At 42.4% G+C, this 17,467-nt stretch overlaps 1 protein-coding gene across 1 annotated transcript in view; it reads left to right on the forward strand.

Moving 5' to 3' along the window:
- The window catches only part of LOC130077987 (organic cation/carnitine transporter 2-like), a 20,571-nt gene extending 3,522 nt beyond the window's left edge, over positions 1–17,049 (forward strand). Inside the window, exons 2-10 of the mRNA XM_056243431.1 lie at positions 504–607; positions 4,752–4,906; positions 4,997–5,168; positions 5,809–5,929; positions 6,033–6,130; positions 7,414–7,628; positions 10,364–10,546; positions 16,756–16,891; positions 16,964–17,049. Coding sequence (XP_056099406.1) covers positions 504–607; positions 4,752–4,906; positions 4,997–5,168; positions 5,809–5,929; positions 6,033–6,130; positions 7,414–7,628; positions 10,364–10,546; positions 16,756–16,891; positions 16,964–17,045 — 1,266 coding nt within the window. The 3' untranslated portion in view covers positions 17,046–17,049. The remainder of the gene's footprint in view (positions 1–503; positions 608–4,751; positions 4,907–4,996; positions 5,169–5,808; positions 5,930–6,032; positions 6,131–7,413; positions 7,629–10,363; positions 10,547–16,755; positions 16,892–16,963) is intronic.
- Positions 17,050–17,467: the final 418 nt, after the last annotated feature.

A 17,467-nucleotide genomic window follows, 5' to 3' on the forward strand; every position in this document is an offset into this window, starting at 1 on the left:
GTTTTGTTGTGTTGAGGTGTTTCAATTACTTTTGCTTGATTTGTTTATTGCAAACAGCTGAAAGTCTGTACATTTTGCCAATAAACCTAATTTGCAATGGGGGTTGAACAATTTCGATTGGAACTGTTTGTCATTAATAGATCCGAATGATTAGGCAATAGGAAATCTCATACATTTTAACAAACTGAATTTAGCTTGTTCAGCAACTATCCATATTTAAACCGTGTTTTTAACTGAATAAACAGAAGAGTTTTCAGAGTTGTATGGTGATTTGAGTTTAAATACATGCAAATTCTTAATAACAAACTATGCCATGATTAGAATTATTTGTTTGCGTGTATGTAAACTCAAGTCTTCAACATTGCATTGACATGGTCTGTCGCATTCTTCTCAATAGCTATATATGTCTTGCATTGGACCAATAATATAATGATAATAACAACGTGAGTGTCCAAATGAACTTTTGATGATAAGCTGCCATGTTGTTGTGTTTTCTCCCGCAGTGGGATTTGGTGTGTGACAGCGAGTGGAGAGTCCCATTCGCAACCTCAACTTTATACATGGGCTACTTGCTGGGCTCTCTGGTTTCTGGCCAACTTTCTGACAGGTAATGTTTCTGTCCACATTTAGAGCGGACCGTCATTCAACAGATATTGTGCATTAAATTGGCAAATGCTTAAAAAATTATGCAAAATATCTGACCAAAGCTGTATGAGCTGTGTGCTTTACAGATCTAGTAAGCTTTAAAGCAATGCAACTACATGTTTAGTTTCCTGCAAGCAGCTCCTCCCCCCTCAAGCCTGAAGATGTTCTCGTTGCTCGTCTGTACAGTAGAGTTGACGTCTGCTGTCTCGTGTCGTACAGTAGAGTTGACGAGCACACTCTTTAAGAGAGCAGCCAGAAAAATGGAGCAAAACTGGAAGAAAACTAAACTAGAGGTATTTCGCATTTCATGGAAGGAGAGCTCGATTGCTTACAGAGAGGCTTTAAAAGCTGCTAGTGTCACAGTGTCTGGTTGTGTTTCGCTTGTTTGTCACTAGAGGTCCTCGTTCTCACGGTGTCTTTCACATTTGACTTCATTTCCCAGCATTCTGTCTGTCACTCATCAGTTCATTGCACTCAGCTGTTTCCCATCACCTTGTTAGATTGTGTGTGTATAAATACCCTGTCTGTTTTAGTATTTGTTACGGATTCCTTGTTATGTATCACACCACTTCGGATGTTTGTTCTTGCCTGTTTCTTGTTTTGTTTCTTGTGTTGGATTGCCTTTTGGATTTTGACCTTTGCTTGGACTGGATAATGATTTACGGATTTCACTATTAAATACTGCATTTTTGGATCTACCCCTGTTTCCTGTGTGGATCGTGACAGAAGGAATCCGTCAAAACCAAGATCCAGCGGTATGTTTTTTAATATCTCTTCCCCAGCCACAGAGCGGGAGAGAAGGGAGTTTTTTGAGGGGACCCGGTTGGTCAAGTTTCGCGGGACCCGTGGAGGTCGCAATGGTGGAGGTGGTCGAGAGGAATCTCAATACCATTATCCACTCAGGCCCCTCTTCGACCCTGGGCTGGTGAGATCCAGTCCAGAGTTTCATCCGGCGCTGTTTCCGTCCAGCCCAGAGTGCGCACTTCACCAGCAGAAACGGCGGAGGAGGAGGAAGACCTCTAGCCTCCTCAAAGGCCCGGAGGCCATGTCCCAGCGGCCCACGGCTTTTCTGGAGGCTGATTCAGAGATGGTTCAAGTCACGTCTGCCCAAACAGAGACTGTTGACGTCCCGTCTGCCCAGTCAGAGAATGGTCACGTCCCATCTTCCCAGTCAGAGATTGTTCACGTCACGTCTGCCCAGCGAGAGACTGTTCACGTCCCGTCTGCCCAGCGAGAGACTGTTCACGTCCCGTCTGCCCAGCGAGAGACTGTTCACGTCCCGTCTGCCCAGCGAGAGACTGTTCACGTCCCGTCTGCCCAGCGAGAGACTGTTCACGTCCAGTCTGCCCAGTCTGAGACAGATCCAGAAATGCCCATTTGTGTGGCCGCCAAGGCACTAACGGACTATTTGGAACGTCTGGCGCGGATCCTGGATATGTCGGTATCTGCTGTTCCAGAGCCGGAGCCAGTGTCTGCTGTTCCAGAGCCGGAGCCAGTGTCTGCTGTTCCAGAGCCGGAGCCAGTGTCTGCTGTTCCAGAGCCGGAGCCAGTGTCTGCTGTTCCAGGGCCGGAGCCAGTGTCTGCTGTTCCAGAGCCGGAGCCAGTGTCTGCTGTTCCAGAGCCGGAGCCAGTGTCTGCTGTTCCAGAGCCGGAGCCAGTGTCTGCTGTTCCAGAGCCGGAGCCAGTGTCTGCTGTTCCAGGGCCGGAGGCAGAGCCAGTGCCCGTTCCAGAGCCGGAGGCAGAGCCAGTGCCCGTTCCAGAGCCGGAGGCAGAGCCAGTGCCCGTTCCAGAGCCGGAGGCAGAGCCAGTGCCCGTTCCAGAGCCGGAGGCAGAGCCAGTGCCCGTTCCAGAGCCGGAGGCAGAGCCAGTGCCCGTTCCAGAGCCGGAGGCAGAGCCAGTGCCCGTTCCAGAGCTGGAGGCAGAGCCAGTGCCCGTTCCTGAGCTGGAGGCAGAGCCAGTGTCTGTTCCAGCGCCAGAGCCTGTGTTTGTTTCTGTTTTTGTGTCTGTTCTTGTAACCGTTTCTGTTCTTGTCGCTGTTCCTGAGCCGGTGTCCGCTGTTCCTGAGCCGGTGTCCGCTGTTCCTGTTCCTGAGCCGGTGTCCGCTGTTCCTGAGCCGGTGTCCGTTGTTCCTGAGCCGGTGTCCGCTGTTCCTGAGCCGGAGTGTCCACCATGGCCACCTGAAGGGTTCTCACCACCATGGCCGCCCGAGGGAAAGTCTCCGCCCTGGCCGCCCGAGGGAAAGTCTCCGCCCTGGCCGCCAGATGGACTGACATTTCCGCCCCGGCCTCCCGAACTGTCCATTTCCCCTGCCCCACCCTGGTCTGTCCTTCCTGTATCCCTTGTTCTTCTTCCCCTTCATGGACCTGGCCCACCATTCCTCCCCCGATCCTCCACCGTTCCACCTCCCTCCTGAATTCTTGTGTTGTGTTGTAACTATGTCGTGGAGCGTCTGGTAGCCGCTCCGTAGAGAGGGGGGTTATGTCACAGTGTCTGGTTGTGTTTCGCTTGTTTGTCACTAGAGGTCCTCGTTCTCACGGTGTCTTTCACATTTGACTTCATTTCCCAGCATTCTGTCTGTCACTCATCAGTTCATTGCACTCAGCTGTTTCCCATCACCTTGTTAGATTGTGTGTGTATAAATACCCTGTCTGTTTTAGTATTTGTTACGGATTCCTTGTTATGTATCACACCACTTCGGATGTTTGTTCTTGCCTGTTTCTTGTTTTGTTTTTATGTGTTGGATTGCCTTTTGGATTTTGACCTTTGCTTGGACTGGATAATGATTTACGGATTTCCCTATTAAATACTGCATTTTTGGATCTACCCCTGTTTCCTGTGTGGATCGTGACAGCTAGATCTGCTTATTTTTCAACCCTATGAGAAGAAAATAAACACAACCCTAGGTATTTATTTGAAACAGTGGCTAAACTAACGCAAAATAAAGCTTCAACCCCAGAAGTTTCCAAGCAGCACAACAGTGACTTTATGACCTTCTTCACTTACAAGATTGATAATATCAGGAAGAAAATAATAACTATGCAACCGTCTACTACAGTATCGCATCAGGGAGTGCAGTGTAGTCTCCCTGAGGAAAAATTTGATTCATTCATTGCAATAGAAGAGGAAGAATTTTCTAAACTTGTTAAACCATCTAAATCGACAACATGTATGTTAGACCTTATACCGACTAAGCTAATGAAAGAGATGCTTCCAGAGGTCAAAGATCCTCTTCTCAGTATCTTTAATTCATCTTTGTCTCTAGGATACGTACTAAAAATCTTTAAGCTGGCAATGATTAAACCACTTGTTAAAAAAACGCAACTTGATCGTACAGAATTGGTCAATTATAGGCCGATCTCGAATCTGCCTTTTCTGTCAAAGATACTAGAAAAAGCAGTATCTTCACAACTGTGTTCCTTTCTAGAAAGAAATGATATCTGCGAGGATTTCCAGTCAGGATTTAGACCGTACCATAGCACTGAGACCGCTCTCATCAGAGTCACAAACGATTTGCTCTTATTATCCGATCGCAGTTGTATCTCTCTATTAGTGTTACTCGATCTTAGTGCTGCATTTGACACTATCGAATACAACATTCTTTTAAATAGACTCGAAAATGATGTTGGCATTAGTGGAATTGCACTAGCATGGTTTAAATCATACTTATCTGACCGTTATCAGTTTGTAGCAGTAAATGAAGAGATGTCTTATCGATCACAAGTTCAGTATGGCGTACCACAAGGCTCAGTACTAGGACCGTTGCTGTTCACTCTGTACATGCTTCCCTCACACACACACACACAAACACACACTGTACATGCTACCCTTAGAAGATATCATTAGGAAGCATGGCATTAGTTTTCACTATTACGCTGATGATACAAAGTTAATAACTAATGATCGTTGCGACGGAAGTGAATCAATTAAAACTAACTTTAGCTGGAAAATAACTTTATTCTAGAGCTCCTGTAAAGCCAAAACAATCTCTGTTACTTTAATTTCATATTATCAATGTAAAGCAGCTTTGGAACAATCTACGTTGTTAAAAGTGCTATATAAAGGAAGAAGTCTTGACTTGACTTGACGTCTGCTGTCTCGTGTCTCAGGTTCGGCAGGAAGAAGGTTCTCTTCACGTCTCTGGCGGCTGAAGCGCTGCTGATGTTCGCTCAGTCCTTCTCTCACTCCTGGCTGCTCTTCTGCCTGCTGTACTTCTTTGTTGGCACTTTCCAGATATCCCTGTACCTCACAGCATTTGTCCTTGGTAAGCATGTGATAAGATCAGATGTTTTTGAAGAAAACAGAAGTGAATATAATGATGTTGTTGTATAACCCTACACATATATGTTCACAGGTAGTGAAGCCTTGAGTGAGTCCTTGCGAGTTCTGTTCACCACACTGGGAGCGTTTCTGCATTACTGCATCGGTTACATGGTTCTGCCGTGGATTGCGTTCGCGGTGCGTGACTGGAGGATTCTGCTCAGGGTTCTGTCGGGGGTGACGGTGGTGTACGTCCCGCTGTGGTGGTGAGTCTCCACAAACACCAACAACTCACAGATGAAAAACACCAAGGAAATATATGTTTTAAAGGGGACCTATTATGCAAAATTCACTTTTATAAGGTGTTTGAACACAAATGTGTGTCCACAGTGTGTGTAAACAACCAGCCTATAATTGTAAAAATCCAACCAATACTTTTTTTATAATTCCCATATATCATTATCAATCTCTCAGAACATCTGTTTCAAATTTCCCCCTACTCCTACGTAAGAGTTTGGTTCTGATTGAAAAACCTAGGAGTGGTTCGCAAAAGTAGGTTTTTCAAAAAATCCGAAATACCTGAAAGTTCTGTCAGGCCGATCGGGGCGAGCTGTTGTAGACGGGATGGGTTTCACCAGTGCTCAAAGATTCAAGCCTCTTCTCTGCCCGATCACTTTTAGGTAGGAATGATGATCCTCAGAAATTCTAACAAAGACACGCGCTTGAACCCCTAATAATTACTTGAGCAAGAGTGAAAAAGTATTCAATGACAAGACTAGTCAGGTAGCAAGTTATTAAGTTACTAGTTCTGAGTCAGAACAAGCAAGATGATGATGATGATGAAGCATGTATTAGGGATGTTTACTTCCCATTATGTCCACGCGTGTCAAACCTTGCTGTACCCAGGCTGATCCCGGAGTCTCCGCGCTGGCTTCTCTCTCAGGGACGAGTGCTGGAGTCGGAGGCCATCGTGAGGGAGGCGGCGAGGAAGAACAAGGTCTCTGCGCCAGACGTCATCTTCAGCCAGGTAACCCTAACCCTAACCCTAACCCTGCTCTTGAGGCTTGATTATAAGTATTATAAGTGGGATGATGCCAAAGACAAATCTGTGTTTCTACATCCATCGCTAGGTTAAAGAGGCGGGATCCCAGAGCAACCAGTTCAGCATCCTAGACGTCCTGAGGACCAGCGAGATCCGCAAGACAACCTTCATGTGTTTACTGCTGTGGTGAGAGATTATGCTTTTACATCTTATTCTTCTCTATTTCTTGCATCTGTTATTTCGAATCATTTACTCAGCGAACAGGGAACGTTCTCTCAAAGTTGTTCTTTCTTTCACAAATGTTCTTTCAGTAACATTATAGAACGTTTGTTCAAAGTTATCTGGTCTTTAATAATGTTAGCGCAAAACATTATTTATACATTGTTTATGGTATATTTCAGCTGGATGTTTGACAGATGTATTTTAAACGTTTCAGAACGTTCAGAGAACATTTAAAAGTGTTTCCACGGGTCCTGTTCACACCTGGAATTTGGATGTGCTTTGCTGGATCGGATCACAAGTAGACGAGGGAGACGGATTCCCGTTTACAACTGGTGTTTTAATCCGTCTCTTCTGTCCACTTTCGTCCACTTCTGTCCTGATTTCTTCGAGGGGTCTATGGGGACTATGGGTAAATGTGTGGGCGTTTTCAGATCTTTAGATCTAATGGACGAAATAAGCTTGTGAAATTTACGAATAAATACGAAAGGAAACGAAGGAAAAACACACGAGAGGATCAGCTTTAGTTTTTGCTCTGACAGCCTCAAGACCAGCCGACTACTGTGAGTGTGTGTTAGAAATCAGGAACGCTGAGAACATTGAGCTTTTTCATCTTTAAACCAAACCCATCCGGCTAGAGCTCTTCCCATAATGTTTAAGCGTTAGGTCAGTAAACAGAGAGACTTACACTACGAAAGCAATCCGGTCGAATGTGTTTTCAACTACCCCTTTAAGTGGTGGAAAGTGGACGAGCTCAAAACTTTTAGACCCCATTTACACCTGTATTTAGTGTCGTCCACTTGTGATCCGATCGACCAAAACTTATTAATCATAATGTGTGCAGAATTATTAAATGGGATGTTTCCTTAAAGGGATCGTTCACCCAAAAAACGAGACGTTTCTCTCATCATTTGCTCAGCCTCATGACTTTCTTTCTTAAGATAAACACAAACAAAGATTTTTAGGAAATTATTAGTCTTTGTTTGTGTTTATCTGAGGAAAGAAAGAGCATGAGGGTGAGCAAATAATAATAATGTAATTTCTGGGTGAACGATCCCTTTAACGTTCACATAACCAAGAAATTAAAAAAAATAAAGCATTTATAACACTGGATGATTTTACCTTTCAGAGAACATTCAGAAATAATGGTTTACATTCATACACAACATACATGGTAAACATTCTCAGAACATATTTTTTTCGGCTGGCTCCGTTCGCTTCATGTGTCAGTGATTGTCCTTTTCTGATAGGATGGCCATCAACATTGGATATTTCGGCTTGTCGTTGAACACGGCTAACCTCAGCGGCGACCCGTTCCTCAACTGCTTCCTGTCCGCGGTGACGGAGGTGCCGGCGTATATCGTGTCCACGTTCCTCCTGAAGAGCTGTCCTCGCAGACCCGTGCTCTCCGCTTTCCTCATTACAGGAGGGGGATTCCTGCTCCTGCTGCAGATGATCCCCGACAGTAAGAGCTCACAACACAACACACACAACACACACAACACAACACAACACAACTCAACACAGCAGACCCGTGCTCTCCGCTTTCCTCATTACAGGAGGAGGATTCCTGCTCCTGCTGCAGATGATCCCTGACAGTAAGAGCTCACAGCACAACACACACAACTCAACACAACACACACAACACAACACAACACAACACAGCAGACCCGTGCTCTCCGCTTTCCTCATTACTGGAGGGGGATTCCTGCTCCTGCTGCAGATGATCCCCGACAGTAAGAGCTCACAACACAACACACACGACTCAACACAACACACACAACACAACACACAAAACACACACAACACAGCAGACCCGTGCTCTCCGCTTTCCTCATTACAGGAGGAGGATTCCTGCTCCTGCTGCAGATGATCCCTGAGAGTAAGAGCTCACAACACAACACACACACCTCAACACAACGCACACAACTCAACACAACACACACAACTCAACACAACTCAACACAACACACACAACACAACACAACTCAACACACACACCTCAACACAACTCAACACAAATCAACACAACACACACAACACAACACAACTCAACACACACAACACAACACAGCAGACCCGTGCTCTCCGCTTTCCTCATCACAGGAGGAGGATTCCTGCTCCTGCTGCAGATGATCCCCGACAGTAAGAGCTCACAGCACAACACACAACACAACACAACTCAACACAACACAACACAACACACACAACACAACACAGCAGACCCGTGCTCTCCGCTTTCTTCATTACTGGAGGAGGATTCCTGCTCCTGCTGCAGATGATCCCCGACAGTAAGAGCTCACAACACAACACACACAACTCAACACAACACAACACAACTCAACACAACACACACAACTCAACACAACTAAACACAACTCAACACACAACACACACAACACAGCAGACCCGTGCTCTCCACTTTCCTCGTCACAGGAGGGGGATTCCTGCTCCTGCTGCAGATGATCCCCGACAGTAAGAGCTCACAACACAACACACACAACTCAACACAACACAACACAACACAACTCAACACAACACAACACACAACACAGCAGACCCGTGCTCTCCGCTTTCCTCATTACAGGAGGAGGATTCCTGCTCCTGCTCCCTGACGATCCCTGACAGTAAGAGCTCAGAATACCACACAGATCACATCAGACTCACAGTACAACACAGCTCAAATAAAGGCCGACTTACCCCCGGATCTCCACCAACTGCGGAAAGGCTGCGGATCTGCTCTGGAACGGCGGGCGGAGTCAATAGGTTTCCATTAAAGTCAATGTGTGTATTTACACTGACTGTGGAACGGCTGCGTTCCGACTCCGTCCCGGCTCCGGCGATCCGCAGCCCTCCAGATCCGCAGAGCTTCTATATTTTCCGGATGCCGGAGAGCTCCACAGCAATCCAGCACAGGGCAGTCTGTTATATCGCGATCATTCGTGAATTTGCGAGATCTCGTGGGTCCTCGTGACTTCAGCCGTCAGTCATGGCCGCAGCCGTTCTGCAGTGGGTGGAGATCCGGGGTTAAGATTCAGGCTTCGAACATGATCCTTCGAGCAGTGATCCTATACAGTATAAAAAGTAAGAACTTGACCTTACAGAGAGGGATAGTGTTGAAAACTTGGTGGAGCTATACGAGTCATTTACTCATTTAGCAGAGGATTTATCCAGAGCAACTTAGTAATGAGGAATATCTCAAGGCCTTAAAGCCATAAAAGAGCAGTAAGCAAGAGTAGAGAAGGAGAATTTGAAGAATCGAGTGCAAGTTTAGTGCACTTTGAAGAAAAAGCATTAGCACTCGGTTTATACACTCAATCCTATGAACGCCTGTGAGTTTACTACGGGTCAAGGATTAGCTTGTGCTCTATGCAAGTAAAACTGGACTTGGACATTTCAAAGAAAAGAGGTAAATCCTATTAGTCACATATTTATCAGGAAAGCTGTGCTTGACATTTGTAAGAAACATTCACGTGTTTTTGCAGATTCTTATATAGGAACACACAAGTCTCGGGAGGATGCATAAAAAGTGATCAAACTTTACATAAAGTCTGAATGGGTCTGTTGACCACTTCTGAAATATTTCTGAAAGAACATATTCTATCAGCATTTGATCAAAGGGGTATTTGATTATGATTTCACTTTTCTAACTTTAGTTAGTGTGTAATGTTGATGTTTGAGCAGAAACAACATCTGCACAGTCACGACTCAAAGCTCAAAGCAAAGGGAGACATTTACTTTTACAGAAAACACTTTTTAAGGACTACAACAAATGGCTGGTAGAACTACACGGCTGCATACACTCATCAACTAACGTTCAGAAATGTCCTGTTGCTTCTACATGTCGTCACGTCTTCTCGAGTCTCTCCATCACTGTCCGACTCCGGTTTGAACTGTTCAGTGCGTACACATAGACACACACACACACACACACACACACACACACACACACATACACAAGCTCTTGAAGCTCCGCCCCCTGTGCCGGGAGCAGCAGCTCATTTGCATTTAAAGGGACAGACACAAACGGCACATATTTTCTCACCCTCAAAAAGTGACAATGTTAACATGCTATATAAAAATATCCGTGGGGTATTTTGAGCTAAAACTTCACACACACACTCTGGGGACATCAGAGACTTATTTTACTTCTTGTGAAAGGGCATTATAAGATCAGTGTAACGGCGAGCTCTTCCGCAGATCTTCCCTCTCTGGCTCTGGCTCTCGAGATGGCTGGGAAGTTCGGCTTCACCATGTCCTTCACGGTGGTGTACATCTACACGGCGGAGCTCTACCCCACCGTCCTGAGGAACCTGGGCCTCGGCATGTGCTCCTCCGCCGCTCGCATCGGCAGCATCACCGCGCCATACGTCATATTCCTGGGTAAATACAGACTTCATTTCAGTTTTCCAAAAGTTGATGAATTATTTAGGTTGCTTGATGTATAAAGAAATGTGCAGCTTTAGCTTTTCTGAATGCAACCGTACATGTGTTGCGTATTTTTCTGAAATTAAGCCAATCTGAATTTAGATCTGTTCTCCTGGCTTTTGCCCATGCCAGGTTACGCTCATGCATATTGTGTAAGAAAGGAGTAAAGCATGCATTATTCCGACCCTTCTCTCTGTACCTTTTAAAGGGGGCATGTTTATTGACTAAAGCAGAAACATGTGCATAAAATAAATCTTAGGCTATTTCAAGATCAGGAATTAAATTAATTTTTTTCCCACTCAAAATTGTTCAAATCATGAAGGAACGCTTGTTCAGAGAAATATTTCATGTCACGCCTTGTTATGATGCATGGTTTGGTTTTAGGAATTCTTGTGTTTCTAACTGTGCGATGACACAGTGGTCACTGATGTCCTTCACAAATATGGAAGCAGTTAAATACTTTTGTTAACGTTTGTTAAGATTAAATCTATTAGAGATGATTTTTCCAGACATTTTGAATTCAGTCTAGTGGGACTGTCAACAATCTGAAAAAGATTTAATGGATCCCAATAGGTTTTCAATTCATCAGTTGCTGAATGCAACCAAGGCCAGTTTAAGTCACCAAGAGCTACTAACTCTTTATAATGTAGATCTGAAAGGATCTGTAATAAAGAAGGGAGAACAGCAGATGGCGTCCTATAGACACTTCTGCTGAGAGATTTAGAGCCTCGAGAAACCTCGAATCAGTTTACTCACTGATTTAGAGAGCAATACTTTAACATGAAACCTACTTTTTTATATATGAACATTGCTACGCCCCCACCCCTTTTTGGTCTGTCAGTGCTATACATTATAGCCATTTATACAATATCCTTGTCCAAAACAGACTTGCTCAGCCAAGCTTCAACAATCACATCCGCATCAGCCGACTGGACCCAGACACGGAACATATCCATTTTAAGCTCTGAACATTTAAATGTATAAAACCAACTCCACCTTGTTTTAAAATCTGCAGGTGTTTCAAACCTTGAGGCCAAGACTGGATTAGGTTTAACGTTTCCTGAGATCAAAAGTAATAAAATAATCAAACACCTCTGCCTAAATGATTTAATATTATAGTCTTTGGAATTTACCTCTTCTATTTTAAAATTGCATCTTGGATCTGCTTTGTTATTACCTAATGTGTTATTTCTGCTTTTCTCTTTCACTTGTTGCATTTTCCTCTCCTATATTAACACTGGATATTCATATTCTTCCCCACTTCCACTCCTCTCTTTAATCATGATCCCCTTCCTCAACTGGAATGCAATGACATGTGGGGCCCAGATGAGGGCTTCATGGGCGGAAAATGTGGGCCCCATTATGGCCTTGCACCCGGGATCCACATTGGGGCAAGCCGTGGAAGCGCAGACATACTAAAAGTGGGACCTGTAAGGGTACTGCATGGGTCTTAATTGGGCAATTCATGTCAGACCCATTTGGGCCCCGCCTGCCCAAATGGGTCTAAAGTGGGCTTGCACCCGGGATCCAACCATGGCTACCCAGATGACTTTAAATGGGCTCTGTAAGAGTCTTATGTGGGTCCTAACTGGGCAATTCATGCCAGACCCATTGGGGCCCCACCTGCCCAAAGGGGTTTAAAGTGGGCTTGCACCCAGGATCCAGCCGTGGATACCCAGATGGGCTTTAAAAGGGATCTATAAGGGTGTTATGTGGGATCTTAACCGGGCAATTCATGACAGACCCATTTGGGCCCCACCTGCTTAAAGGGCGTTTAAAATGGGCTTGCACCCGGAATCCACACAGGGGGCCAGCCGTGGATGCCCAGATGGGTTTTAAGTGGGACTTGTGAGGGTCTTATGTGGGTCCTAACTGGGCAATTCATGCAAGGCCTATCTAAGCCCAACCATGCCAAATGGTTAAGGAAACAATCTAAGAAAAACTAAAAACGAAGAATGAATATAAGTCCAAGATAAATACAAGACACTTGACGCTTTGAACTGCAAGAAATATATTGTTAAATTAAACAACAAAAATGATCTTTAAAAAACAATTTAACTCTCTGGGGTCGGCGGTACCAGCTCACTTTTTTCCTTATCAGTGCAAAAGAGACTCAAATTACTCTGTTGATTTTGATCTTACATAAAAGTGTTGTACATCATTCGATCCTGTTAAGTTTGTATTTTGTTTGTGGAGCCTCATAATAAAAACAAAGTGTTGTGCTTTTCGCCTAATAAAGAAAAATAAACATGATGCGCGTTCTGCGTTCTCTCTGTCAGTGAAGTCCATTCTGAAACGCGTCCGAAAAATGAACTGTAACTGCAAATACTCAGTCAAACAGGTATACAGGCACACAGGCATGAAGCCTGAATTATCTTCTTTTAAATGAAGTAATTTATATAAAAAAACAATTTTTCTCATTTTATGTAATCTGTACGAAAAGAGAGAGATGATAGTCGTTCTCGTCTCAGCTCATTAAAGTTAATTTGACCACGCCCACGGAGCGCGCGCTCTATTCAAACACAAACGCTCTGAGGCGATCCACGCCCACACATCAGCTGGATAACCCACCGAAAGAGACTCATATTTAGGACGCTGTGAGGAATAATACTATCTTAATAATAATCCTGGAAAAAATTACCTCAGAAGTAGCCTACACTCTAAACAATGCTGGGTTGTTTGAACCCAAATTTGGGTAAAATATGGACAAACCCAAATGTTGGGTTAAAAATGTCATTTCAAATTTTAACCCAAATTCAACTTTCACTTTCAACTGTAAATTTTTTAATTGCATTTTTAACCCAACATTTGGGTTTGTCCATATTTGACCCAAATTTGGGTTGAAACAACCCAGCATTTTTTAGAGTGTACAGGTAGTTTCATTTGGAGGAGCAACGGATCCAGCTGAGGAATAGGTAGGCTACATTCTTTATTTTCAAGTGCTTTGTTCTAATCGCGATATGAAATAGTGTCTGTAAACAATAAGACTGTTTGAATATGAATCGCATTTTTGTGTGTGAATGAATGAACAGCTTTTACCTAACTATATTCCAATACTGAGATGAGTAAAAATCGACTGAAATATGTTGAAATAAAATATTTTTGTATAAGCAATGTATTAAACTGCAAATTAACATTTATATGTCCTAATCATAAAAACGATATGTTACATATGAAAGACAAGATGTCGTTTTTACTGTAAAATACTGCCACATCAAATAAGCTTGCTTGCTAAGATGTTATTATAGTGTTTGTTCGATTGTAGGCTATATTCAAACTAATTAATCCGCAACTGTGAAATATGTATGATAAAATGTATACTTTAATATATACAAAGAAAGATTACATTTGAAATATAGTTAATTTTAATTGTTGTTGTAATTGTAACCTTTTTATTAAAATAGCAAAAATATATGTAGGCTACATATAAATAAATCTTAAAAGCTCAATATAAGCCTCCTCTTTAAATTATTTGTATTGTGTTTTATTAGTGACACATTTGGAATATATTCCCAAACTTTCTGTAAAAACAGTATGAGAATTAACTGCACAATTACTAGAAATGTTTACATTTGATATTATACAATTTGCAAGCACAATTTGCAAAATAAATAAATAATTGGAACTGTGAACCAATTTTGTATTATATAGGCATATATATATATATATATATAGTCATTCTTGTGGCTCAGTGACACACCTGAATGAAAGGCTCATTAGTATGCAGCCCCATTATGCGCTCATTATGCGGGCCCATTGTCTTCTCAGGTGTGAATCACAGCAGGTCACACCCCTGCGCATATTGCCTTTCCAAACAAAAAGTGTCATTTTTAAATTTAAACCAATCTATTGTTTTATGTGAATGATTAGGCAGGATGATTTTCAGATCATTTTGAAGAAAAAACTCTAGGCCACAACATCCATTAGTCAAAAGTCTTGTGGACAGATATTTAGTATGTGTTTTGTGGCCTTATTTCAGAAACTTTAAGTTTTAGTTTTTTCAATAACCACGCATAAACAATATTCTCTCAAAAATACAAACATGTACATACATGTTGATAACACATTATGGTAGCCCTGTGTGTGCTAAATAGAGTGTAATTACACCTTTGCCAGTAATTTGTTTATAAGCAACTGAAAAAAGCACAAATGTCAGAGTATGTCAAAACATCTCAAGGACCCCAAAAACACCTTGGACCCCAGAGGGTTAAATGTCACAACATACCGGTAATCAAATCAAAAATACACTACCGTTCAAAAGTTTGGGGTCAGTGAGAATTTTATTTTTATTTTTTGGAGGAAAGAAATCAATACTTTTATTTATCAAGGACAGTAAAGAAGATTTATAATGTTACAAAAGATTCTATTTCAAACAAATGCTGTTCTTTTGAACTTCCTATTCATCAAAGAATCCAAAAAAAAAAAAAAAAAAAACTGTACAACTGACAGACCAACAACTGTTTCAACATTGATAATAATAATAAATGTTTCTTGAGCATCAAATCCTCATATTATACTGATTTGTGAAGGATCATTTGAAACTGAAGACCCTGACACTGGTGATGCTGAAAATTCAGCTTTGATCACAGGAATAAATTACACTTTACTATATATTCACACAGAAAACAGCTGATTTACACTGGAATAATATTCAATACTATAACTGATTTTTGTTGTATTTTTAATCAAATAAGCGCAGCCATGGTTAGCAGAAGAGAATTCTTTTCAAAGTATTTAAAATCGTACCGACCCCAAACTTTTGAACGGTAGTGTATATTTAAAAAAAAAAGTCTCTGAAAAAAAATATCTCTCCAAAAAATACATTAATACAAAATTGTTACATTGAACAACAAACATAATCTGTAAAAATCTATCAAAACCATGCCCACTTGGCCCATAAATATGCTATGCAGGACCCATATATGTGTTCTCAGTTCAAACCCATGCACAATTGGCCCATGCCTGTCCCTTATGGGGCCCATGTAATCAGCTCATATGGGCTTCCTATGTGGGACTCATACTACAAAACCTACATGGGACCCGCTGATTTCACCCAGCCAAAGCCCATGCCCACACAGTAACCATGGAACCCGTACTTAACCCATCTGGGCCCCACATGTCATTACTGGCTGGGATGCCACCATGGAACTATTTTCTCAGACTGATCTCATGAAATGGCGTATGTATGACACGCCAATTCGTATTTCCATTTTTGGCGTGCTATCAACACGCATAATCGCTTTTCAGCGTGTTTATCAACGCCTTTGACTTAACGTTATATTACTGTATTATGTATATATAAATATATGACCTACCCCAACCCCGTCCCTAAACCTACCCGTCACTGGGGTTAATTCCATTTATGAGTCTTCTCCTACCATCCTAGGAAAAGAAATATCGCTCCACAGATGTAGATATAGATTTTGCTTCGTTTCGCTCGGACATTTAACGGCGTACACATACACGCGGAATCACTCGGACATTTAATGGCGTAGACATACACGCAAAAGATTTCGGCGTGGATATACACACGGATAGCTCAAAATGCGTATAGATAACACGCCACTTGACTTGAAAGTGGCGTGTATGTTTACGCAAAGTCATGATGTCATGTTGATTTTCTCCACCCTCTTTCCTTTACTTTTTGGAAGACATTCTTTTGCAGCATTCTGTATCTCTGAAACTAATTCTATATTTATCGTTTTATTATCTTTTCCTTCGTTAATCTTGATTATTTTCATTCCATCCTCACTCATTATTTTGTCTAACTGCCATTTTCCTATATTTCCTTGTTTTGCCCTCCTTCCCATGTCATTATTTAAAATTTGACTAATTATAGGAAAAGAAATACTTCCCAATTTATTATTCCTCCTAATGTTTTTGAAACAATCGTTAGATCTATTTCTGATTCCCTTCCTGAATTCACGTCTACTCTTGTGAAGTTTCCATCATTTAAGCAAACAAATCTCGGGAGGATTCATAAAAAGTGATCAAACTTGAGTCAAAGTCTGAATGGGTCTGTTTACCACTTCTGAAATATTCCTGAAAGAACGTATTCTATCAGCATTTTTTTACTCATATTCCTGGGTAAACCCAGAGTTGATGTCAAGAACAGATTTGAGTGATTGTTGTGATGGCGTTGTGTTCTCCTCTCGCTCATTAAGGCACGTTCAGCAAGTGTGTCCCCTACCTCCTGATGGGAAGCCTGACCGTCGCCTCCTCCGTGACGAACCTGTTTCTGCCCGAGACCTTCCAGAGGGAGCTGCCCGAGACCCTGGAGCAGATGCAGACGTGCAGGAGGTACGTCTTCATGACTGCAAACACACGGCTCTCACCTGTAACTCCTCATTAATATCAGCTGTGTTTGATCAGTTTCATTAGGAGAGATAAACCCAGCTTGGAGGACGGCAGAGGAGCGGTCATCACGAACCAGCACAGAGGAACTCAGGAGTGATCCTACAGTCGCCCTCGTCTTCACGGAGGAACTCAGTGGCTTCACATTATTTTTGTGAATAAAATATTCATTTTTACATTGTATGAGTTTATTTTGTATTGTATTAACACTGTATTTGTTTCTTTTTCTCTCAGTTGTATTAACACTGGAATTTTTTTATTTTATTTAAAAGGCAATAATGGTTGTTATGATAATAAAATCACATGGAGATCGAGCTCAGAAATGGTAGTTGATGTACATGTATATTGAAAGTGGATGTTCCAGGCCTTGACAGTGATTGGCCGAGCTGCGTTTGAAGCCATTGTAAAATACTCTATAAACACACAGCTGTCTCGTCTCGTTGCATCAGTATTACACGGAGAGCCTAACAATACTCACTTATGTTCTGTAAGCGCTGTAAACTGTGCCTTCATTGTGCTTAT

The sequence above is a fragment of the Rhinichthys klamathensis genome, unplaced genomic scaffold (assembly GCF_029890125.1).
Source record: "Rhinichthys klamathensis goyatoka isolate OS25496 unplaced genomic scaffold, OSU_Roscu_1.1 h1tg000797l_1, whole genome shotgun sequence".
Taxonomy (NCBI): Eukaryota; Metazoa; Chordata; class Actinopteri; order Cypriniformes; family Leuciscidae; genus Rhinichthys; species Rhinichthys klamathensis.